This window comes from Rana temporaria, chromosome 2 (assembly GCF_905171775.1).
Source record: "Rana temporaria chromosome 2, aRanTem1.1, whole genome shotgun sequence".
NCBI lineage: Eukaryota > Metazoa > Chordata > Amphibia > Anura > Ranidae > Rana > Rana temporaria.
This window is the reverse complement of record NC_053490.1, coordinates 391,303,877-391,330,482: the sequence shown is the minus strand read 5'-3', so window position 1 is coordinate 391,330,482 and position 26,606 is coordinate 391,303,877. Positions and strand designations below refer to the sequence as shown.

The 26,606-nt window shown below is 42.1% G+C and overlaps 1 protein-coding gene across 1 annotated transcript; it reads left to right on the top strand.

The window, feature by feature from the left end:
- Positions 1–115: 115 nt before the first annotated feature.
- Positions 116–24,394, top strand: LIN28A (lin-28 homolog A). Its single transcript, XM_040338014.1, has 4 exons — positions 116–377; positions 8,382–8,557; positions 19,652–19,836; positions 22,979–24,394. The coding sequence occupies exons 1-4, from the start codon at positions 368–370 to the stop codon at positions 23,163–23,165; spliced, it is 558 nt and encodes a 185-aa protein (XP_040193948.1). The 5' UTR covers positions 116–367; the 3' UTR covers positions 23,166–24,394.
- Positions 24,395–26,606: the final 2,212 nt, after the last annotated feature.

Genomic DNA, 26,606 nt, shown 5'->3' with positions numbered 1-26,606 from the left:
CTGGGGGAGGGGGACTGATTGAAGAGGAGATGGAATTGGGAAATCATTTCAGGTCAGCTCAACCCCTGACTGGTCATCTTTCAGCTACATTTGTCCAGGGAGGTGGGCTTCATATGGGAGGTCTTAATAGTGTGCCCAAGTGTGGTAGTCATTCATTGCTGTCCTGGCAGGTGGTCTCGGCTGCTGATTGGATAGTTTGGGTACCCAGAACCACAGGGTGCTCTTATTTCGAGAGAGAGTCATTTTTGAATCTTTCTAGACGAGGAGCATGTGAGTGTGACAACATGACAACATATCGTCATGAGGACCTACGTGGGAGCTCTGCTTGACCTCTGATACAGGACCACCACTTAACCTTAAACTCAGCATGGCACAAGGTGATCGGATTGAGGGGGTAGGGGCGGGCCATGGAATTTGAAGGTGATTTTGTCAAAATTTTGGAAATTTTCTTTGAGAGGAGAGGGGGAGGGCAGCTTTGCCAGTTGACCTACCATTGTCTTGCAAAATTTTGGATCTTTTCAAAGGCAATTGCCCTCCCATCTCTATTGTCCCAAGAAGATGTAGCAAACCTTGTTGTCTCTTTTGTGCATTTAATTTCTTTATTCGAACTAGGGGGAGGGTGGGTGATTTTGAGAAGGTGAAGGATCTAGTTAGACTGGAGACCACAAGCTTTTGGCTGATACAAGACTTCAAGGGAGTTCCTGGGATACTTCATTAACTCAAGAGGAACTCCTAAATGGGTTCTGTTACCAACGCTGAGATTCCAGGTGATGACTAGTGGCTGTGGGAAAAGTCTTGGATGCTCCGATATATAGGAAGAAATGGGTGTCTAGCCTGGGATGGAGTTGGCTGGGTGCCACTAAGCTTTGAATTTCTTTGGGGACATTAGTGTATCCAGATTTTGAGAGAGTGTAAGACCTGCTCTTGTTTCTGCTGTGAGCTAGTGAATTGCTCTGATTTTGTAACGGTGGCTATTGAGTGATAGTGGAGAGAGTTTTAGGGTTGAAATGTGTGGTGTGCATTTTTGTTTTTTAGCTTTTTTTTTGGAAAACATGAGCTAGAGAATTGTAACTTTTGCAATGCTCGTTGTAAAACGAGTTCTCTGTGTTCATTACTGTTTTGGATAATTTTATTATGTTTGACTGTGCTTTAACTACTAAAGGTAGTAGATGCATTGCTGTGGTTTTCAGAATCTACCTAGTTGTACCAGTTATGATACGCTGCTATGACTACATTATGCCACATTACTGAAAGTAATATTTTTGGTATTTTTCAAATTGTTTAATGCTGAGTTTGGAAGCGTTGGACTGATTTTTTACTTAATGGTTAACACTGATGATTGATAACCTAATGAGTAAAGAATTGTTAATTGAACTCAATATTGAAATCCCATGTTGCTGGAAGATTGGCTTTTTCCAGAGACTTATTATTATTAAATATATATAATTTTTTGTTTTAAACTGACTCTACTAACTGTGGTTTGAATGTTACTAAACATCTTATAATAAAAATGTATGAAAAATGTAAAAATAAAGTGTTGCATTTGGCCAGCATTTACAACCTTCAACAACTTTACAACCTTCAACAACTTTAATCTTCATCCTATCCATTCATTCTTTCATACAAACTGGATCTTATGTAAGCATGCATACATTTAGCTTTCTATACATTTCTATCGAAACATAAAAGCTTATACAATCAAATGGTCAGCTTGCTGCGAGAATAAAGCTGGCCTTAGCATACACTACTAGCATTGACAAATATCGTTTAAAAGTACTTCAAAATTGAATTAGCTTTTTATTCATTTTAGAACAAATGGACATTCCAGAACAAGACGCACATTACACTTTTAGAAATTCATACATTTTTGAGACATTTTTCCATTCTGCTTCCTCAAATTTTTCTTGTTACTGTGGTCTAAAACGAATGTCGATTTGACTCCACTAATGATTACAAAGTCAAACGAACGTTCTTAAAATGTTGACAAAAGTTCTACTAATGTATGGCCAGTTTTATGCATGTTGTCATTGCTGAATGTTTCAATATGTATGCAGCAATAGAAATCTGGGCAAAGCCAGAACTCCTGATCTGCATGCTTGTTCCAGGTCAACGCATCAGAAAGTATTGAATCCACTGCATCAGTATGAGCGTCTTGCTATTTGCATTTTAAGGGCAGTCTCCATATTCCTTTTTAGTACAGGTTTGCTTTAAGATCCATAAGCTGGCTATACACTAGAAGAATTTTGTGTGGAAACATTCATTTCAGTTTGTTTGCTTTTCTAATTGTTAGTGGGGTAAAACCTGATGTTTGTTATCGACCACAGCAAAGAGAAAATTCAAAGGAGCAGGATGGAATTTTTTCTTTTATTTACACATTTCTAACCGTGAATGTGGTTTTTGTTTGGGAAATTGCATTAATTCATGAATCTAATACAAATTTGAAGTGCTTTTTGAACAATATTTGTCACGTCATCAAATGTACTGTACGAATTTTTGGACGAACGTTTGTTTTTCGAAAATCTGCTGGCTAGCTGTAGGCTCATTTGCTAAATCTAGTTATGCTAAAGTCAAAATGATTACCAGGTACATGTTCCTTATGTTCCTTATGTCCACTAAAGCCTGATTCACAACTATGCATTTTTACACAACGTGTTCCATAGGAAACCATGTTAAGTGGACTGTAGTGCAAAAAGCGCTAAAAATGCATGGGTGTGAATCAGGCCTAAGCCCTCATTGGCTGTTGAAGCTAGCCATTAAAGACTCAGCTGACCTGAATAGCTCAATTACACACAAGAGCTAAAAAAGAAAGTTTGCTCATTCTAAAAAAAAAATGCACATGCGTTTGGCAGATATTGATGTTGCAGTGGTCCATGCACTAAATATCTTCTGTGGATGAGATTTTTATATATATATATATATATATATATATATATATATATATATATATATATATATATATATATATATATATATATATATATATATATATATTCTTTGAGCACTACTGGAGGTGACATCAGTGCCCCTCCACTCGACCTCGTCTTATCGGTTGGAGGACGCTTTGCATTCATTGAGAAAAATGCAAAGCATTCTCTGAATGGCGGTCATGCTGGACATGAGCCCCCCCTATGGTTACTATGCAGAAGGGCAGCCGCTCAGCATGGCCCCCAGAAGACTTCTGCCATCACTGCGGTAGCTACAGTGATTTTATAGCTTCCACAGAGGCTAATTGGGTATCACATATGTATACTTGCAATATTCAAGCTGGCCCAATGTATGTGTGGAAAAGATATCATCCCTAGAGTTTAGCTTTAATGTACAGGTCACAGCGATTGGCTGAAAGCATTGATCAGATGACGATCAGCAGCCCTTTTTCGGGCATGCCCCTTCGAAAGAGATCAGCCATACTGGCCGAATATCGTCAGGTTTCTATTAAACCGGCCAATGATATTCGGCCCGTGTGTACTAGGCTTGAGGCTGGATTCACACTATTGCAAATTGGATGCAGGTTCCCCTGCATCCAGTTCGCAATAGCAGGAGATTTTGCATGGCTCTCTATGGAGCCGGTTCACATGTCTCCGCAGCAGGTCCGGTGCAAATTAGCGCAGGCGCCTGCGCGTCTTTTGGTTCATTTCAGGTCTGAATTCAGGCTGAAATCTGACCTTAAATGGTGATTGGGGACGCACCAGACCCCTGCTGTGAGCTGCATGTGAAGAGAGTGAACCCAGCCTTATGCCGCGTACACAGGATCGGAATTTCCGATGAAAAAAGTCAGATGGACTTTTTTCATCGGAAATTCCGATCGTGTGTGGGCCCCATCTGACTTTTTTCCATCGGTGTTTAGAAATAGAACATGTTTTATTTTTTACCGATGGGGGAAAAAAAAAACGATAGGAAATTCCAATCGTCTGTGTGCAAACTCAGAATCAAGTCGACGCATGCTCGGAAGCATTAAACTTAATTTTTCTCTGCTCGTCGTAGTGTTTTACGTCACCGCTTTTTGGACGGTCGGAATTTGGTCTGACAGTGTGTATGCAAGACAGCTTGAATGGAATTCCAACGAAAAATTCCATCCGATTTTAATCCATCGGAAATTCTGATCGTGTGTACGGGGCATAATAGTCTAGCTTTCCAAAATGGAATTGTTTCCTAAAAATGATACCAATTTAGAGCAGTCTAAATTAAAGATCACTGTAAAGCTGGCCATACGTGGATATCAAATAATTTCGAAAAAAAGTTTTGATAAGCCCAATCGTTCAACTTAGAAACGGTCGTGGGCACGTTTCAATTCTCGAAATGCAAAGTTTTCTGCCAAAAGAAAGATCTGTCATGTCGGAATTTTGTTGCATAATCAAATTATTTTCTAAACATTAATGATGGAAGAAAAACGTACAAGGCATGTGCATTGAGCGACGAAAAAATTTACCATTTATGTTGGCAACGATTGATTAAATATGTTGACAAGTCGCTCGCCAGATCTTTAATCAAAACAAACTTTTTTTTAAATGATTTTCTATCCACATATGGCCAGCTTTTAGTGCATTAGGTCATTTTAATTTAGAGGTAAACTTAATTTTTTTTTGTCTTACAAATATATTTGCCCAATGTTTCAGAGATTATACAACTTAAGCCTCATACACATGATCGGATTTTCCGGCAGACAAAGTGTAGGACTTTTGTCCAAAGGGCGTTGGCCAGGAATTTGTCTTGCATACAAATGGCACACAATTTTCGGCAAACACGAAACTACGTGTTTTTTCAGCTCATTAGCGCCACCCTTTGGAAACCTCCTGCTAATGTTGTGTTTGAGCATTTATTCGGGGCATGGGTGTTTGTACTTTGGACTTTTGTCCGACGGACTTGTGTACGCACGCTTGGAAAATTGGACAACACAATTGTTGGCTGAAAATTTGAAAGCATGCTATGCAATATTTGTCCGCGGAAAGTCCAACAATTGTCCGATGGAGCATAGAAACAGTCGGATTTTCCGACAACAGTCTGTCATCACACAATTCCCGTCTGAAAATCAAAATCGTGTGTACAAGGTTTTATTCAAGCAATTTGTGTTTTAACCTCTTTTCTATTATTGCTATCTATGGTCGGACAGGTCATAGGAGTTGAATTTTTACTTGAGACATAAACCTATGTCATATTTTTTAAATTGTACTGCACTGCAGCATTGGGATGGGAACAGACTATACTTTTTATTATGGGGAAACTGGACACATGCACTCTTGCAGTGTAAATGGACCTTACTGTAGTTGGAATAGCTATAAAATGGCTAGTAGAGTGAGTGTAGTCAAGACATTATGTTAATGTTTGTCATCTAATCATGATGTTGCTTTGTTTTTTTAATAAACGTGGGCTTTGAGCAGCCATGCAACATGACTTGATCAAATGCACAGCACTATGTTGGATATCTGTTAGTGTTTTGGTTGTCAAGCAATCGGCACTGGAAATTGCTGGCCATGTACTAGTGGCACCTTACAATTCATGGTGTCGCTCATTCCCTATGTCTTGTGATTGCAAAGCTTAACTGGAAAAAAAAACACTTCCCCAATGCCCCGATACCGTTAAAGACACAGCAGGTGGGACCCTCAGTTTCCAGTGTTGATTGCTAACCAAAAAAAAAAATCTGAACTAAAATTGGCCCTTTAGGCTGGATTCAGACTTTGGCTGGCCATACATTACACAACCTTCTTGTACAATTTTTCTTTAGATTTACCAAAATCATATAATATGATATCGAACCTAAACACTTTCGATTTGTATGCAATTAGGTAGGCCCTTGCACTACATAGTTCAAGGTACATCTAAAGGAAATTGAAAAATAAAATTGTATAATGTATGGCCAGCCAATGGGCTCCCACAGCACAGGAACAGACTTTTTAAACATTTTAGTAAACTGCTGCCTCCTTGTTTGTAATCATTGGCAGCACATAAATCAGCAAAACTTTATATTATTTCAATATGTGCTCATAGACATGAGATGGTGAATGTATCAGGTGATTATCAATAACCAAATTGGCCAGCTGCTGTCCTGGGAACTAGGGAGGTTAAGATATTCACCGATATTGCTCTAACTTGGTCTACGCAGTGCTAGTGGTGTCTACTAATGCTGCTCATCCCCCTCCTCTCTTCACTCCATTCAGTAGAATGTTCCTATTCATGAACCTGCCAGCTGATCCTCATGCCTGAGGGTGCCTGATCATGCAAGGACGTCAGAGCATATTTCTAGGTCTCTGGGTGGCCATAGAAATTATCCTCACCCAATACTGCTAATTTTGTTAAAACCCAGTGAAAACCTTTGTCACAGGTGGGCACAATTTTTATGGAGAGTCCATTCACATGTGAACCAATGTGTGGGGTATTTACTGGAGAATTTCATTTTACAGAACGGGGTGCGAGATAAGTGTGGTATAGTCAGGAAAATGCAGCCACCTCATAGGAGAGAAGGAGCGAAATAGAGTGCAGAAACAAGATGTGGGTCCACAAGTAACATTCCAAGGCAAAAGGGGAGACTGGCAGGATAGGAATATGGCACAGCAGAGGATAAGTCCAGAGCGGCATTACAGTAAAGCCAATGGTGAGTTCAGGGGCACAAAGTGGCACTATGGAACAACAAGAATAAGTCCTGAGTCACAGAGCAGCAGTCCAGGTACAGCAAGGTTAGTCCAGAGGAACAGGAGCAGCAATCAATCAGCAAGAACAAAAAGCAGGGTCACGGAAAGCAATATAACGCAGCCAAGGGATAAGTTCAGGGTCACAAGAAGCAATATGGCACGGCTATGGAATATAACAAACGGATTCAAGGACTCTGCAAATGTCTGTCTATTTCAGGTAGCTGATAGGGTTTTCTTGGTGGAAGAAATACAGTCAGGAAAATCAGCCTTGTGGTGAAAAAATCTTGGTAGTAGGTCGAAATGTAGGGTGATTTGGCAACAACATCTGGTACACCAGGCAGCACACAGCAGGGTTAGGAAGGAGGTGCACAGAGTGGTAATAGGAGGCTCCTAAATCAGAGTAGGCAGAGGGAGAGATTCTGGATCCCTGATCAGTAATGGGTCCCTGCAGGTACAGACAGCAATTGCCTCCCATAAAGGTCTTTCACCCCCTGGCTCCAACTCTGGCATATAACACTGAGCTGAACACACTGATTCCGACAATCAGGCAGCCAACGCTTAGCATCAGACTGCTCGGGATTTGGGGATTTAGAGGAGGTTTTGGTTGGTTGACCGGAGGACACGATTGCTGACGTAGGGTTTTATTTTCTCGCTTAAGTATTGAGGAGCGTTTCCTTGTGAGCATTTGTGAATGAGGCAGAGGGTCTTGAAAGTGACCCGATCTTCCTGTACAAAAAGGAAGCAAGAGGAAGTCTCTAAAAAGTAAAGGAGCTCCTCTCTTACACAGTTGTCATCAGAACAAATGTCTCAGTTGGGATATTTATATTCTGGTGTTCTAGCCCATCAGTGGACATTGCTTCAATGTCCAATATTAAATTGAATGAGGCAGGAGATAGTCCTTGTCAAACTAGGCAAAAATTGAGATTAGCATATCCAAAACACACCAGCTTGGAGCTTCCAGAGCCTTGAAGATGATGGGCCATGGTATAAGAGTGTCTGTATCGTATACCAAATGCTTTTTCACCCATTCTTAGAAAAGTAATGGGATACTTCATTTTGAGGCATCATGCACATGTTGTGTTTGCCCAGCTATTCTGAATGCCTTTTGCTCCTAGCAGGAAAATGCAGTTGAAAGAACACACCTAAAGCCACGTTTTGCACACACGTGTCAAGTGTCTGGGTGCTCATTCATTCCACTGGCCAGGATATTATTTTATTCTGGCTTTTGAAATGAACAGTCAATCGCTAACAAGTGTGTAGGTGTCTCAATTCTTCCCTTTTTTAAGTTCATTTCAGCCATACAAAACGCCTTCTTTTCACATTCCCTCCTATGCATTTTACCTAAATGGTGATAATTTGCCTGAAAGTTAAAAAATTTTGCAAAATTTCAGGAAAATGGAAACTCTCAATTTCACAAATTATTTACTTAAATAAAAAAAAAAGACACTATAATATTATTGATCTAATAACATTACACATCTTTCCAATGAACCTACCTATAAAGGAGCTCCATGCTGTGTTCTGGTCAACATAGGTTCTCTCGTAAACTTTACACATAATTTAAATTAGCTTCTTTGGATTGCATGAGCAAACCCATCAATGGCTATCATGAAGTGATTATCCTTATACTCCTAATTAATATTTTGCATTTGATTTTTTACTATTGCAAAACTTTTTTTGTATAATTGGTCTTGTGAAAAATATTTTTTGTTTTTTAAATTCTTTCCAAAAGTTAACCGTTTGTATTTATGTTTACAGGAGGATTCGTGAAGCCTGTAGAAGACTCAGAGTCTTCTAAAGGTGGGGAGTCCGAAAACGTTCAGGGTTCCGGGACCTGCAAATGGTTTAATGTTAGAATGGGCTTTGGTTTCCTCACAATGACCAAGAAAGTAGGCGCTGAGCTGGAGACACCTGTGGATGTCTTTGTGCATCAGGTAAGAAAACTATCTGATTCTTAAAAAAAAAAAATATTTCCAATGAAGCTCTGGATCTATACTGTTTTTGAAACATTAACCTTGATTTAAATATTTTACATCTAATCAACTATGGATTGCAAATTAATAGTGTCTTCTGTATATGATTTTGAAAATTAACAGTATTTGTAAGATGCTTTAGAACGGTGGTGGTCAACCTTCTTGACACAGGGCCTTAAGTGTGGCCCCTGACATCACTAACGGGCCACATATAACAAGAAGTGAATGTAATGCAACAGAAAGCTGTGGGACATTGCATATATGCAATAGGAGAGGGCCAACAACTATGTACATGCTGTAAGTGAAGTTCAAAGACTCTAATATGCTATAGGAGGTGTTGGAGACTGAGGAGTCCTAGACTGGAGACACCGTGGGGTTGATTTACAGAAGGCCAATAGACTATGCACTTTACAAGGGAAGTTGTACTTTGTAAGGGAGTTTGCTCCTGTGCTTAGTGAATGTGGAGGAGATCTACTTTGCAAAGAATACCCAATCATGTGTGTGACGGTATCGGTATGATATCCCCGTCAACGTTCCCTTCTTCCCATAACGACAATCACCCCAATATTCCACGAGGAGGGATATCCCTGGAATCGCCCAGAAAGCCACACATGAGACCAGCTTACTGCTTGAACAACACAGAGTTTTAATAGTAAAAAACCAGAGCTTATATGTGGTTACAACCGTTACAATGACAAATCTCCGCCCCCCCCTTACATAGTGGGGGGTCTTCAATACAGCTCCTTTGAAATAAAGATATTTCTTTGAACTAGTCAGTATCTAGCCGGCTCGGCACCGCATATAGAGAGATAATTATCACAAGGAAGCAATCAGCATAATTAACACAAGCCACTTATCTAATCACAGTAACCAGTAAACACAGGGCTAGAACAATTAACATTTGAAACAGCACTGGCTGCAGAAGAGTAACTACAATTAACAGCCTTAAACAAGCAGGGAGGATTAAACTGAAGCATATAGGTAAAAAGTCCATCACAATGGCCCCCCTTCTTCTCCCTGCTCCGGAAAAGCCGGTTGGACCTCTCCTGGTCCAATAGGGTTGACGGGTTCAGAGCTTTTAGTCCGAGGTTAACTCCGTTTGGCATGACTGACCTCCCTTGGCAACTGCTTCAGACTCAGGTATGCCACCGGGTCGTCAGATCACGCCGGTCAGTCCCCAAGTCTTTGTGCGATCTGCAAAGTCACCAGAAGTCAGTGTGAAGACGGCGAATGGGTCTGTGCGCTGCCGTCTAGGTGTCCCGCTATGGGAGGGGGCAGGTTATGGCTCTGAAGTGACAATCACAGGAGATTCATAAAAAGAAAAAGTTATATTTGTTGAAATGCTGTAGCACTGGTGCTCAGAGTCCGGGGGGGGGGGGGGGGGAGGGGACTCAGAGCCCCATAAGGTCAGCCACCCCCTGCTCCCTCCGCAGCCGCAGGTTCTCCTCTTTGAGCCTCTCCAGCTCCATCTCCAGTTCATGGAGCCTGGGGGGGTCAGCCCGCTGTGACCTCAGGTGGTTGTTCTCCTCCTCCATGCGGCTTATGCACTCCTCCAGCTCTATGTACTCACGGATCAGATCCTGCTTGCTCATGTCTTGCAGGCTCTCCACGTGGTCCTTCATCATCAGGAACTGGGTGGTGGTGTAAGGGGCCACCGGTGGGCCCTTGGCGAACATCTCGGCCCGCATCTGGGACGCCCGCTGCGACTCCCTCTCCTCCAGTCGCTTCTTCTCCTCCCAGGTCCGCTGGTTATATGACTTCCAGGACCTCTTCTTCTTGGAGGGTAGCTGGCGGTGCCTCTTTCTGCCCAGCTCCCTCCAAGGCCCCTCCGGCTCATGGCGGTCGCCCATGACCAGCTGACAATGGTGTTCCCTGTTGTCCGTAATAACAGATTGTACCATGAGGGCTTCGTAAGGGGTGCCCAATGGTTCTTCCTGACCCAGCTCCTGGGGATCCCAAGCCGAGTCTACACAATGGGCTGCTGCTGGTGGGCGGTACCCAGGTTGAGACCAATTTGACCTGGTGTTGTCATTCATGGGGCAATTCTGCTTGAAGTGACCCAACTGTTTGCACCGGAAGCAGCGTTGTTCGTTGTCCTCCTGGCGTGGGTAGCGAGGGCTAGATGTCATCGGTCTGTTAGGCGGTTGGTATCTAGCGGCTGGTGGGTGTGAGGGCGCCGTTGGTTGTGGAGGTTGTACCCGTGGTGTGACCTGGTTTGTCTTGCGAGTATCCGCATATTCATCCGCCAACTTCGCGGCCTCTGGTAGAGTCATGGGCCTGCGATCTCTCACCCAATCCTTGACGTCCGTCTGGATGTGATTGTAAAATTGCTCCAGGAGCATTAGTTGCAAAATGTCCTCTGCGGTGGTGGCCTGGCTGCTGTTAACCCAGTTAGAGGCCGACAGGGACAGCTGGCATGCCCATTCTGCGTAAGAGTCTTTCGTGGTTTTGCGTGAGTCCCTGAACTTCTGTCGGTGGGACTCTGGGGTTACTGCATAACGAGCTAGGAGCGCTTCTTTAACCCGGGCGTAGCTATGGATATCCTGATCTGGCACGGTCCGGAAAGCATCAGAAGCTTTGCCTGACAGTTTGCCTGACAATATTGCAACCCACTCTCTTCTAGCAATTCGGTGCAGGTTACATTGTCGCTCAAAATCCGCCAGGAAGTTATCAATCTCACAGTCCTTTTCATCAAAAGCTTTAAAAGCGCTAAACGGAATCTTCCTTGCGTCTGCTGTGCTGTACTCACTGTTCGGAGAAGGTGCGGCTGCTTGTTGGACTGCTGCCAGTTTTAACTGTAGTTCTGCGTCCCTTATTTGTTTAGCCTTCTGTAGCTCTGCGTCTCTTATTTCTTTAGCCTCCTTCGCTAACATGTCCATCACTTTCAGTACCACATCTGGCGTTGGGTTCGGGCCGAACCACGCTAGCTTCTCTCTCATTAGCTTGTTGGTTGGTGACTCCTCCTGAATCACTGGTGTCTCCATCTCTTGTACTGCTGGCGTTGCTGTAATCCCGTCCTCCTGGTCTATCTCCATTGATTCTGCTATGATGACCCGCTTGGTTTTGTTGCTAGCAATCCTTCCACGAACTTCCAGTAGTTCTTTCAGTGTATTTCTTTTAAGCAGGGTGTAGCAGCCTTCCATTCACTGTTCCCAGTGTCTGCTTGGAATCCGGGTGTAAAGGAGAGTAGAGGGAAGATCCCGCTGCTGCCAACCAATTGTGACGGTATCGGTATGATATCCCCGTCAACGTTCCCTTCTTCCCATAACGACAATCACCCCAATATTCCACGAGGAGGGATATCCCTGGAATCGCCCAGAAAGCCACACATGAGACCAGCTTACTGCTTGAACAACACAGAGTTTTAATAGTAAAAAACCAGAGCTTATATGTGGTTACAACCGTTACAATGACAAATCTCCGCCCCCCCCTTACATAGTGGGGGGTCTTCAATACAGCTCCTTTGAAATAAAGATATTTCTTTGAACTAGTCAGTATCTAGCCGGCTCGGCACCGCATATAGAGAGATAATTATCACAAGGAAGCAATCAGCATAATTAACACAAGCCACTTATCTAATCACAGTAACCAGTAAACACAGGGCTAGAACAATTAACATTTGAAACAGCACTGGCTGCAGAAGAGTAACTACAATTAACAGCCTTAAACAAGCAGGGAGGATTAAACTGAAGCATATAGGTAAAAAGTCCATCACAATGTGCAAATAAAATAGACTGCATTTTTGCCTGCAAATGATTGGATGATGGAAGTCAGCAGCGCTTCAACTTTCACTAAGCTCTGGGTCATATTCCTTTTACAAAGTGCAACTTCCTTTTGCAAATTGAACAGCCTATTGGCTATTAGTACATCAACTCAAATATTACTACCCTTGTACAGATCAATCCTTCCACACGAGTGCTCCCTACAGCCCACTTTAAAAAAAAAACGTGCCACATTTGATATTTCTCTCAACAAGGTCCATCACAAGAGCCCTCGTTTGGGGTGCCAAGGCCAGAAGCATGCAAGAGCGGCTTTGTTTGTGTTGTTTTTTTGGGGGGGGGGAGGCGGGTATGCATTTTTAGCGGTGTAGAGCTGCATGCAGGCAATCTAAAGATGCAGCAACTGTCCAGACTCAGCCACAGATCTAAGATTGACAGGCATGCAGAGGTGGGCGTGTGGCCCTGGATTCACTCTGTCTACGTTCAGTTCAACTCAGATTTGTGGGCGAGTCTGTAGAGCCGTAGCATCTTTATTGCCTAACATTGGCTGACTGCAAGCACTTCTATGGTGCTCCGGGCACATAAAAAGAATATAGTTCTTGCACGCTGTGGACCTTGGAGACCATGCCCTAAAATACCTAAGGGGGGAAAAAACACAAAAAGTGAAAAGGGATGGGTATCATAGAAAAAGGTAATGGAGAAGGAAAGCCATTTAATAACTAGAATCCAGTATAAAGACTTTTACTTTACTGGCCTTCGCAAGTACTCAGGCAAGGTACTGTCTGATGGGCAAAGGGCCACTTGCTGAGCACCAGGACTTTAAAAAATATATAAGATTAGTAAAGTTTATCAGATCAAGAAGGTGTGTGTGACTTTTTTTATTAAGACCACTTTTAATCATTATTCCTTACCGTTTTGTAAATGGGAAAGGGTACTGCTTTAAAGCACAAATAGAGAGATGCCAAAGGGAAGTGTTTGACAGGGGATTGATTTCAAGATCTCAAGTCTTTTTCTGAAAATAAAAATTCCAAGCATTCCAGAGACCCGATCTTATCTGTATTTAAGAGACTGTAGAATTAAGTGTGCCCCAAAACAGTAAGTACTGGCCTTTATTAAAGAGTGCAACTTCTTGCAAGCAATAGCCTATAACAACCAATCAGAATCCACTATATTATACACTGAGTGACTTCTGATTGCACCGAAGATTGAACACTCCTTTTATTAAAAAAAAAAGCTGTAAGTGTTTTAAATTCCACACGGAAATGCATCCACGCTGGGAAAAGGTTCCTGTGTATTTCTGATATACCTAATGGCATTCCAATTGTTTATCCATGCAATCAGTATGAAACAAAACTGATTTAAAACAACTGTCTTTCTTATCTACATTTATCAATTCTGTGTATTTATATATCTCTCTTGAGATGAGACCACCTGCAAGCACTGGAATGAATATTCAGGGATGAATCGCATGCGATGGATTCCCAGTAACCTTTGCTTGACCTGTGCATTCTCAGGAGATTTTGGAAGTGTGTGGGTGGGATAAGGGTACTATCTCATTTTATTGTCTCAAATGTCTAATTTCCTTATTGCAGCCTCCAACATTCTCAGCATCAAAAGGTCTGAGTCTTCTACAGACCAGAGCCACCATCACCTCCCTCCATAGGGCAGCATATTTCCTATCCCAATATCTCCTGTGTATACAGGACACAAAGTGAGATAACACATCCTGCAGAAACAGGAAGATAAGAGCAAATTACATTGTCTTCAACAGATCCTCAAAAAGGATACAATGTGATTGTGTTTTTTTTTTTTTTTTTTTTTTTTTTTTAATCCCACAAACATAGCCTTATCTAAACTATTGAGTACATGCACCCAATAGGCAAGACTTACTAACTAGAGCACTCAGAATCTGGTGCAGTGCAGCTTTGCATTATAGCCAGATTCTAGTTCAATTAAAGGGTCACTAAAGGCAAACTTCTTTTTTTTTTTTTAAGTAACAAACATGTTATACTTACCTCCACTGTGCAGCTCGTTTCGCACAGAGTGTCCCCTAACCCTGTCTTCTGGGGTCCCTCGGCGGCTGTCTCGGCTCCTCCTCGCAAAAGCTTTCCACCTTCATGCAAGCGAGCTTGCATGGTGGAAAGCTTTTGCGAGCGCGCTCCCGTGATACAGCGGCGGGCATAGCCGCCGACTATATCACTCGGCCCCGCCCCGGGAGCGCCGAGTCATCCGCTGTGATTGACAGCAGCGCCAGCCAATGGCTGCGCTGCTATTAATCCGTCCAGCCCTAGCCAATCAACGGCCAGGCTGGGAACCGAAGAGGATCACGTGGACGTGTGCGGGACTTTCGAGGGGGTCAGGTAAGTAAAACGAGGGTTCGGGGGGGGGGGGGTACCGTCGGATGTTATTTCACCCTAATGCATAGGATGCATTAAGGTGAAAAAACATTTACCTTTACAATCCCTTTAAGCTTTAACAATAGAAACCAATCAGCTTCCAGGTTTTATGCAGGGCTGCACCAGATTTTGCACTCTCCAGTTTTAGTAAACCCTCTTCTAAACGTTTCCATAGCATCTAGAACAGATTTTGTCATGGAAGCATAAATAACAAATTCACACCAGCAACACTTCTGTTATGATCATACGTGTCATATAGTACTGTATAGAGACATTTTATGCCTATACTTATTGCGTCATTCTTTCTTTAATCCCACATGCTGCAATGGAAGAATACAATCGGGAGAATTGGGTTACTTTGTTTCAGATTTTTAATGTTTTCACATTTTTGCCCGTCGTGTACCACCAACATGGCCTTTTATATCATGCATGTACCACTTGTGATCCTGGCACTATTCACAATTTAAACTGGATCTTTGCAGAATACAATCATTGAGAACTAATCGATTAGCTCCATAGTTCCTTCTTGTTTTCTTAAATCTCGACTGCTCATGTCCTTGTCTGCTATGATCACACAGATGGCTGCCATACCCCCAATCAAGACAGACTAAATCAAATCTGAGCCCTATTCCCTTTGACGTGGCACCTAGGGACTACTGAAAATGACACTTTGTGGTCTGTGATATAAATCACCATTCTCCTGCTTGTACTTAGAAGGTGCGATTAGGACTTTAGAAGCATAAAGAAAAAAGTTGGGACTTTAAAAGTGCTGAAAACCTCCCTTTGGAATAACTAGTCAGTCGTATACCATATAAAAATATAACCTTCTTTTATTAAATTGGTTAAAATGTGTCTAAAAAACATAAGGCACTACATTAAAACATAAAGTACCAGCATCATACTACTAAATCCCATTCACTCCCCCTTGTCTCCAAAAGGTATATATCCTCTAGTAAATGATCAGATATAACATAGATATCAAGAAATATATCAGTCGGGGGAAATTAAAACCAATTTCTTCTGCCTATTTATCAAAGCTAAAGGATATAAATAGCAATGGTGGTAATCTACGTTTCCATAAATACAATGTATTCACTGCAATTTGATATTCCTTTGCCTCACAGATTAAAAAGTAAAGTATTCTTGATGGTCTGAACTAGCAGAAAAAGGGAAATGTCTTCACACGTCAGCAGTGAAATGTCTATTATTCCCTGACATTAGGTCTGCACTGGGATGTCTGCGCATTACACAAACATTCACACTTGGGTGATAATGCACGTGTATTTTTATGCACTCACTTTGACTGTTTTATGCCCAGGGTACAGTTTAACTACAAGTCTGCGATTAGCTCAATGCATTCTGTCTATTCAAGCCTGTACAATGCAGGAAGGCCTGTTCACTTTGCAATGCGATTTTCTTTAGTTTAGTCAATGTGGTGAAAATGTACTCTGCAAAGAGTATCCAAAGCAATTTTGCAAGCTTGTCATTGGACAATGAAAGTCGACAAAGTGAATAGCCTATTTTCTTTTTTGGAAATCGACCTAATTTTGGCACTATAATCTTTATTTTAGCAAATCTACAAAGATCAAACTGATCATCCATTCTTTAAGCCAGCCATATACTTTTGGGTATAATGCTAGATCCAGCGCATAAACTAGCCATCATTGTATTCCGTCTTGACATGCATTCCCCCCCCCCCCCCTTTCACCTCAAATGTGTGGATGGGGGCATTGGGATAGATATAAATAAATATATTTAAAAAAATGTATATATATATATATATATATATAAGGTTTCATTTACAGTAAGGGCTGTGAAAATGTGGAATAGACTCTGGCCAGCTCAGTAGATTGCTTTAAGAAAGGCCTGGATACTTTCCTAAATGTGCATAATATAGCTGGGTACTAACATTTATAGGTAAAGTTGATCATGGAAAATCCGATTGCCTCTCTGGGGATCAGGAAGGACTTTTTTTTCCCCTGCTGTAGCAAATTGGATCATGCTCTGCTGGGGTTTTTTGCCTTCCTCTGGACCAACTGTGGGTATAGAATTGTGTATATTGGATTGTGCTAATGACCTTTACCCGTACTTGAAGTGGCTTTAATCACTGCAGCTGAACAATGCATAGAGCACATGGCTACCTGCATAACAAGCCCCTTCCCCCCTCTGCCTATACCTCCTACCCTCCCCCTCTCTATTAGGAATGCATGGAATGTATAGCATGTCTGAGATCCCTTTGTTCTTCCATTCAGTTAGGCAGAATATCTGCTCTCTGTCATAAGCTGGGAAACCCTGCAGCCCCCACCTGGAGAGAGGGAGATGGCTTTTGCACGTTCATTAACATGTAGGCATAACGGGGAATCCCCATGAGTAAAGGGGGGGGGGGGATCACTCTGTCCTACAATGGGGTAATTATATACCAGTATAGAGACTTGGCTATATGTGAGCAGTTTGGTCAGCAATTTTACAAATGAATTGACCATTCAAAGCTTCTTTGATCATGAATTTGCTTTATGGGCAATGTGCAGTCAACCTTGATTTGTTGTGAATGTCTTTTAACCACTTCCATACCGAGCCTATTCTGGCACTTCTCTCCTACATGTAAAAAAAAAATTTTTTTGCTAGAAAATTACTTGGAAGTCTCGAACATTATGTATGTTTTTTTTTTTAGCAGACACCCTAGGGAATAAAATGGCGGTCGTTGCAACTTTTTATCTCGCACAGTATTTGCGCAACAATTTTTCAAACGCGTTTTCATGATTTAAAAAAAAATAACAAAACAGTAAAGTTTGCCCGATTTTTTTTTTTTTTTTTTTTTTTGTGATGTTCTGCCAAGTAAATGGATACCCAACATGTCACGAGTTAAAAATGCACACACTCATTGAATGCCACCAAACTTCGGGACTTAAAAATATCCATAGGTCATGCTTTATTTTTTTTTTTTTTTTTTTTTTTTTACAGGTTACCAGTTTAGAGTTAGAGGCGGTCTACAACTAGAATTGTGGGGACGCTTTAAAAAAAAATGTTTTATTGTTTTGTTTAACTTTTTTATTTTTACACTTTCTCTTTTAAAAAAAATGTTGATCACTTTTATTCCTATTACAAGGAATGTAAACATCCCTTGTAATAGGAGTGGTGCGTGAAAGGTCCTCTTTATGGAGAGATATGGGGTTTATAAGACCCCACATATCTCCTCCAGGCTGGAAAGCACAAGATTAAAAAAAAAAAGAATGCTCCCATGCTTTCCAGCTGCGATCGTGGCTTTGTTTACAACCGCGGGCTCGACGTGAGACAAGTGCCTCACATTTAAAAATGGTGTCGCCGGGGACCATTGCGTTACTGCGCATGCACCCGCCAAGCGTGTACAGGCTTTACCGTCCAGCTAGCTTCAAAATGGCACATGCGCAGTTTACATGTCGGCGTGCAGCCATATATATATATATTTTTTTGTGGGTGCCGCTGCAGCCACAGCTCAAAGTGGCCCCAAGACAGGCGGCCTACTGGCCTACCTGGGCATTTCCGGTAGGCCAGTCTGGCCCTGGCTCTGTCCCTCTTCACTGGAAAGATTAATAGTAGCGGAAGCCATTGGTTCCCACTCTTGTCAACCAAACTGTATAACGAGGAAGCGGGGGGGGGGGAGCAGGGTCGAGCCTTACTGTCTTTGTCAACGGGAGTCCACATGAGTCCCCCCATGGCAGTGGCTTTCCATGGGGGCACTCCGCAGGGGGGAGGGGCTGGCGGGGGACCCCAGAAGAGGAGTATCAGTGATGAACTGTGCAAAAATGTGGTTTAATTTTTGGGAAGGACACTCTGTTCATGTGAGTGTCATGATGGATATATTATAACAAGCTAGACATTTTAGATGATGATGTTTGTATAATAACATTTTTATGTAATTGGTTTGATATTGATTATTTACCAATTTGAGCACACATGATTTTTTTTTGCACATGATATAGTTTGTTGATAGTGCTGTTACACATCATTGTATGTGTAAGAGTGTCTTATGAGTATTTTTTTAAAGGAGCAGCTGCGACCTTTTTTAAAGTGGATCTCCGCCAAAAAAAAATATTAAAAGCCAGCAGCTACAAATACTGCAGCTGCTGACTTAATATTGGGACACTTACCTGTACTGGAGTCCAGCACCGTCGGCCCCCTCCGCCATCCTCAGTGAGGGAACCAGGAAGTGAAGCATTGCGGCTTCACTGCCCGGTTCCCTATGGTGCATGCGCGAGTCACGCTGCGCCGCGCTGACTGGTCCCCGCTGTGTTCTGGAAGGCGTGTGTTTCCCAGAACACAACGGGGGACGGGACGGGATCTGACGTCCTGCCCGCAGTCTACCCGCAGACTGTGTGGCCGGAAGTGGGTGCAAATACCTGTCTTAGACAGGTATCTGCACCCCCCTCCCCCTGAAAGGTGTCAAATGTGACACCGGAGGGGGGGGGGGTTCCCATGAGCAGAAGTTCCACTTTAGGGTGGAGCTCCGCTTTAAGAGGGTATACCATGGCACAGAAATGCATATTTATTTTTACCATGTCTGTTTTAAAATGTCAGACTGTTAATATAACTTTTTTTTCAGAGACTATTTTCATTATCGTTGTGGACAGAGACGACATATTACTGACATCCGCACACTGCATGATCATCCCTGATGGGAGTCCAATGATGGAAATGAGCTTGCTGAAACTGTCATACAGATGCATCATTATCACAATGACATGACATAATATGGCCAATGACCTAATGTGTAATATATAATAATATTTTGGGGCTATACATTTACACAGTTGGCTTTTACCAGTAATTGTTGTAATAAAACGAACAAAAAAACAAACACTTTAGGTAGTGGAAACCATTTTGATTGATGCTTTTATAAAGTGGCCCAATCCTCTCCTCTTTCTCCCATTCTTATAATTTAATCAATTTTTTTCCATTCACAGAGCAAACTGTACATGGAAGGTTTCCGCAGCTTGAAGGAGGGGGAGTCTGTGGAATTCACTTTCAAGAAATCATCAAAGGGCTTCGAGTCCACCCAAGTAACAGGGCCAGGGGGTGCCCCATGCATTGGCAGTGAGAGGCGACCTAAAGTAAAGGGCCAGCAAAAAAGGAAGCCTAAAGGAGATAGGTAAGGATACAGATAACCATAAACAAACACAATCTAATGTTGACTTGAAATATGCATTTTGGCATACAAGGTTTGATTTAGTGGTCAATCTCCTCCATCTTTCATCAGCTGGGACAAGGTGGCTTATGCTGGCCAATGCATGGCGATTGATGTCAACGTATGACTGGTCATACCAACAGTACCCACTCAAACTTTTCTCCCCAACTTAGCCAAGATGCTGCTGCATTATGTGTGCTAAAAGGTTTGCTTCCTTTTCTGTGGATAACCAAATTTACTCCTTAGTCACAGTGGTTTTTAACATAATGGAAATTCTCTGCAGCATACTTTTTAAGCAAAGTAATGTCTGATATAGAAGCAGATGGTCATAAAGTGAGAGCTGGATTTCAATTATTGGGCTTATTGGTACACAAGTCTTGATGCCTAAAGTAACGCCCCTCTGCTAGGATCTCCCCCCTTTTTTTTATTTTTTTTATGTTTCCTGACCCTAACGTGGTTTAGAATATGGTGGTGTATATATAGGGGTAGATCCACGTACCTGGGCGCATCTTCCCGCCGGGCGTAGCGTATCTAAGATACACTACGCCGCCGCAATTTTTTTTTTTCGAATCCACAAAGAATTTGCGTCGTAAGTTACGGCAGCACAGTGTATCTCTGGCGGCGTAAGGGCGCGGAATTCAAATGGATGTGATGGGGGCGTGTTTTATGTTAATACATCGTGACCCAACGTACACAATGGGTTTTTTTAACTGCGCATGCGCCGTCCATGGGGGTATCCCAGTGCGCATGCTCGAAATTAACCCGGAACAAGCCAATGCTTACGACGGTGACGTCATTCTACTCAAATCCCTATTCGCGAATGACTTACGCAAAGGACGTAAAAAATTTAAAATTTTACGTGGGAACGACGGCCATACTTAACATTGAGTACGCCACCATATAGCAGCTTTAACTATACGCCGGAAAAAGCTGAACGAAAACGACGTAAAAATGCCGGCCGGACGTACGTTCGTGGATCGCCGTAAATAGCTAATTTGCATACTCGACGCGGATTTCGACGGAAATGCCACCTAGCGGCCGCCGAAAAATTGCATCTAAGATCCGACGCCGTACTAAGACGTTCGCCTGTCGGATCGATCCCAGATGCCGTCGTATCTTGTTTTGTGGATACAAAACAAAGATACGACGCGGGAAATTTTAAATTACGCCGGCGTATCAATAGATACGCCGGCGTAATCCTTTTGTGGATCTGCCCCATAGTGTATATAACTGCACGTGAAAAGTCACCTTTTTGCCTCTGTTGCCTTTAGGCACATGCGCACTGTGCCTACTTCTAAATCCAGTCCCGCCTACACTACCTGATTATCACAAGCAATTATCTATTATATTGCTTGCAAATATCTGCCAGTGTAGGAATACCCTTACTGTAAATATCTGTGCACTCATTTATAACAAACAAGCCTGTAATGTATGTTAAGGTAATATACTTTTTTTTTTCCCTCAAATATATGCAGTGTATGTGTTTTATGTAATGATTGTATTATATATATATATATATTTTATACATTGTATGTATGTTATTTCTGGAAATCATTTCATACCAGCCCCATAGCATTATTATACCCACATAGTCATTATTGTCTTGTTCATAAAAGGGAAAACCATGCATTTTAAAGCATATTTGAAGAGTGTATTATACTCAGGGCCGATCCGCCCTATAGGCTCACTATGCAAGCCGCTTAGGGCCCCGTAAAGCTGCGAAGGGCCCCCCAAATTACTAGAGGCCCCGCCTGGTGAGAGGTCATTTTCGCCCCCTCACCCCGCTTCTCAACTCGCTGGCTGCATGGGAGAAGAGGTAAGATGTCAGCACCCCCTGCTTCTCAATTTAATGTAAGATGTCATTTCCGACAGCAGAACACCCCCTACGCTTCTCAACTTTCTTTAATGTGACATGTCGCTGTCATCAGGGCCCCCCGCTTCTCATTTTTAATGTGCCATGTCATTTTGCTTAGGGCCCCAGGGGGGTCAGGATCGGCACTGATTATACTCACCAGTGCTCATCGGCACAGCCCCATTAGTGTCCATCAATGCAGCCTCACCAGTGCCCAGCAGCTCAGCCTTGCCTGTGAGAAGTGCATTGCAAGCTAGGAGAGCAGACAGATTATACAGAGCAGAGATCTCCTGTTTACCCCGCGTGGCCGCTGTCCTCAGACGAAGTCCTGCCTTCTATGATGGGCATCACCAGTGTACTGCCTATCATATGAACCGGCCCAGGGGGTGATACTTCATCTGACAGGAGGGTAAGCGGGAGATTCCTGCTCTGTATAATCCGGTGGCGCTCACCACCCTGTCCAAACCAGCCCAGCGAGACCCATGGTAGGGCCTGTACAAGGTAAGAATCATTAACCTTATGTTCACTAGTTTTTATTACACCTATAGACTGGAGGTGGGGGTGTGGGGGGGAAGGTTAGCGAGAGTAATTATAATTTATCTGCAAGTTTCATTTTTAGACCAACAAAGATATTATTGCCTCACTACGTTGCAGAACATTGGCTTGCTACTACCTCAGCACTTCACTTACTGCTATCTTTTAATTGAGTGCTACCAACATACATCTTGTGGTTTTATGTTTTTTTTTTTTATGAGTGTTTTTTTATTTTATTTATGTGAGCCAATGTCATTGGGATATATATATATATATATATATATATATATATATATATATATATATATATATATATATATATATATATATATATATATATATATATATATATATATATATATATATACACACACACACACGGGGAGGTTGATTTACTAAAGGCAAATATACTGTGTTCCAGATCTGAGGGGAAGCTCTGAAATGATGGGAAGAGCTGCTGATTTATATCATATAGTCATGTGCAAGCAAAAAACGTTATTTTTTCTTGCACGTTCCCCTCCGCTCTAGCGCAACTGCAGTGCTCAGACTATTTGCTTTTAGTAAATAAACCCCAAAGAGTTTTGACCTTTTACTAACGGGGTAGGGTAATGCCATCTTGTGTCTTGCAATGTTTGTGTTCCTATTAAAAGTATTAACTATTTTTAGTTAAATTCAGTTTGAAAAAAAGTGTACAAACATTGTTTTATTTTGTTCTTGCAGATGTTATAACTGTGGAGGACTTGATCACCACGCCAAGGAATGTAGCTTGCCACCACAGCCCAAGAAATGCCATTTCTGCCAAAGTACTAGCCACATGGTGGCACAGTGCCCAGAGAAGGCTGCCGTGTCGGCCATCTCACCAGGACAACCCGCCACCGAGGAGTTGAGCCCTACAGCTGCAGAGTAGCTGAAACGTGGCTCTAGATTCACACTGTGATTTGATTTTTGATTTTTTTTCTGGTTTATTAAAGATTTAAAGATGAACACCCACCCCTTAAATATGGTGGTGCCCATTCTTCAACTTTTCAAATTATTGATGAATTTTCCACTTATGAAAAGCTTTGCATGGGCATCACCATGTCTAACCAGTATTAGAGCTGATCATTTCAACTCTGTTAAAGCAGATTTGAAGCTGACAGTACTTAAATCAGGGGCAAAATAATAGTGCTGCTTGATAGCGTGTCTCCTCCACAGGTGGTACTTTACAATCCCTATTCCCCCCTCGCCACCTCCTTAGCCTACTAGAGCCCACTGAAATACCCAGAATCTAGGTACGGTGGAACATGTGACTTCCATCACCCTCCCCTGATGTATACCGGGTAGGCAGATCAGCCAGTCAGACCAAGTGATGTAGCATAAGGTCTGTCTGATTTGGGGTTGCAGTTAAAGGTCAAGGGTCCTGCTTTCTGAACTAAAAAACTATACATAATGGACTGATAATATAATTGGTCAAAGACCATGAACTAGGTAATGTGTGCCAAATAAATTACATGCTGCACAGACTTTACTATGCCACACAACGCAGATAAATCTATTGAGGTCGTCCTTCCTGTTTTTTGTCTCTCGAGTTCCCCCTCATTGGACCATCCTACAAAAAACACCTTCTCTGGGATTGTGACATTAATGCAGATCTGTATTAATAAATGGCAATAGGCAAGAGATGTAGGGAGCCTACTAGGGATCCAACTTAAACTGCTCTACACTGCTGTACAGTGAGGCTAATTTCACACTAGCCTCCATGGTAAAACACATGGAACACTGGGATGCATGTCACAGAGCATTGCACTGCTTTTATATATACGTTTTTTTTTTCTTTTTCTCAACTTTTTTTTTTTGAAGTGTCACATAGACTTCATTCATGTCACTGCACAGAAGTGTATGAACTCCAATTCACAGCAGCTCAGAACTTGTAATGGGCTTTCTTTCAGGGCTCCAATAGGTGAAAGGGGCGGCATACTAGCCCAGGGCAAATATTAATGGTAGAGGAGACATGCTATCAAGCAAACTGGTTACTAAGTTCTCTTTAGATACTTGAAACATCGTCATATTTTTGCATTACCACAATGGGGAAGATTTACTAAAACTGGGGCACACAGTATTAGGTGCAGCTGTGCATAGTAACCAATCCGCTTCTAAATTCAGCTTGTTCAAGTTAAGCTTTGATAATAAAACCTAGAAGCTGATTGGTTACTAGGCACAGCTGCACCAGTTTTAGTAAATCTCCCTTACTGTGACTGAGGGCCCTTTCACATGGGCTTGTGTAAGCACGGACTCCGCTTTGCTCAACAGTGATCAATCCGCTGATCCCCCACTGAGCAGGTGGATGACAGGTCTGTCTCCGCTCACTGTATGGAGATGGACCTGTCAAAGCCCCGCTTGTCTTCTATGGAGATCGGATGAAAACGGACCGCCTGTCCGTTTTCATCCGATCTGATTCTCCAGACTGATACAAAATAGGGTTTCCATCTGTCTGGATCGGATAGTGGCAGATGTCGGCGGGCATGGCGCTGCTCCATAGAGGTGCATGGAGCATCCGATGAGGTTGGCCTAAAAAACTGACAGATGGACCTTGATCGGAAAGCCCTTGTGAAAGGAGCCTTATTTTGTTCACTCTGATGGGCTACCAAAATAGACCAGTTAAATCTCAGTGTGAATACAAAGCTGGTACCGAGGCAAATGTGAGGCCGCGTACACACCATGGGTCCAAACCGATGAAAACGGACCGAAGTTCAGTTTCAGTACGGCCCATCTGTCTTTTGTCCTTTGGACAAAAATGATAGAACTTGCTTTAAAATCGAACCGATGGACCGCTGACCGATAGGTCCAAACCGATAGTTAGTACACAAAAGCATCGGTTCAAAACCCGCGCATGCTCAGAATCAAGTCGACGCATGCTTGGAAGCATTGAACTTTGTTTTTTCAGCACGTCGTGTGTTTTACGTCTCCGCGTTTTGACCCGATCGGATTTTGAACTGATGGTGTGTACGCACATCAGACCACTTCAGCGGCGAACCGATGAAAACGGTCCATCGGACCATTCTCATCGGATGGACCGGTCGTGTGTACGTGGCCTTAGTGTGTCACAAGCCTGAAAACAATGAATGTAACATTAGACTGACTTATGCTGCCCACGGACAGGCAGATTTACACAGATCCTTCTTTTGTAAAAGTATAACTAAGGGGAAAACTTTCTTTGGATTAGAACATCGGTCAGGCTTTAATACTGTTGTCTGTGTACCCATTAGGGAGATTCACCATTTTTATTTGTCATGTTCACCATTATTACTGAAATTGAAAGAAAATCCTAAAAATTGGGTCGCCCGCACAACAGTAATAGTGGGGGAAATCTTCCAATGGGGAGACTGGTCCTGGTGACAACAAAGTGTTTGAATTGATATCCTGTCCTGCCTGTTTTGGCTATGGGACAGAAAGTGATAAGAAAAATCTCCCAAATGGGGGACAGATGACATAAAAAGAACCTGACAGGGGTTATAACACTCCTTACGCTATCCTAAATGGGGGGGGGGGAGTTTGCCTTTTAGTTCTACTTCAAAACTATACACATACAGGAAATGTTGCTAAGGCCACATCTTTTAAATCAATATACAAGTTGATCCTTCATAGTAGCTGCAAGTTTGAACAAGCACGCTTGCTCAGAAAGACACATATGCATGCACTGATCACAATGGTAAGGAAAAATAAATCCAATTGCTCTGGATTTGCCATTATACAATCATTATTTTACAATGGCAAGCCTCCTCCAAAGGTTTTTAGGAGTAAAACCGAATTGTGTATGGCCAGCTTGACTCTACACCAAAGATAAACTGATGTGCTTGAATGAGCATGGCAAAAGCCAATTAAGAATTATATTTTACTAATACAAGTCCTGTGGCAATTCAATAGGTGACCCTCGTAATGGGCATTTTACATGTGCAGCTAACGGCAATCCTCTCACAGTTACCAACTATAGTTGGTCTTTACGTAATGTGTTTGCCCTTTTCTCGCTATTTCTTTATACATTTTATACTTTGATCCCTCTGTCTGATCTTATTTGTACCAAGTATTTGATGTATTTCAATGTTCTATATTTTATTCAGAATGTTTTATTTTTAGTTTTTTTCTCTTTTTTTACTTATGGCTGCTGTGAATGTTATTCTTATTATTCTTTAATTAATGTGTAAAATGGCAATATGAACATTTCATTTTTGAAAGCCTTAGGAGTACCTAACTGGCCATAAGATTTCCAAAATTGCATGCATTTTGATTTGAGTTATTTTTTTTTATTTGTTTTCCTTTTGTTTACCAACAGTTAAAATTGTATTTGTTGTGTACAACTTTTAAGACCATT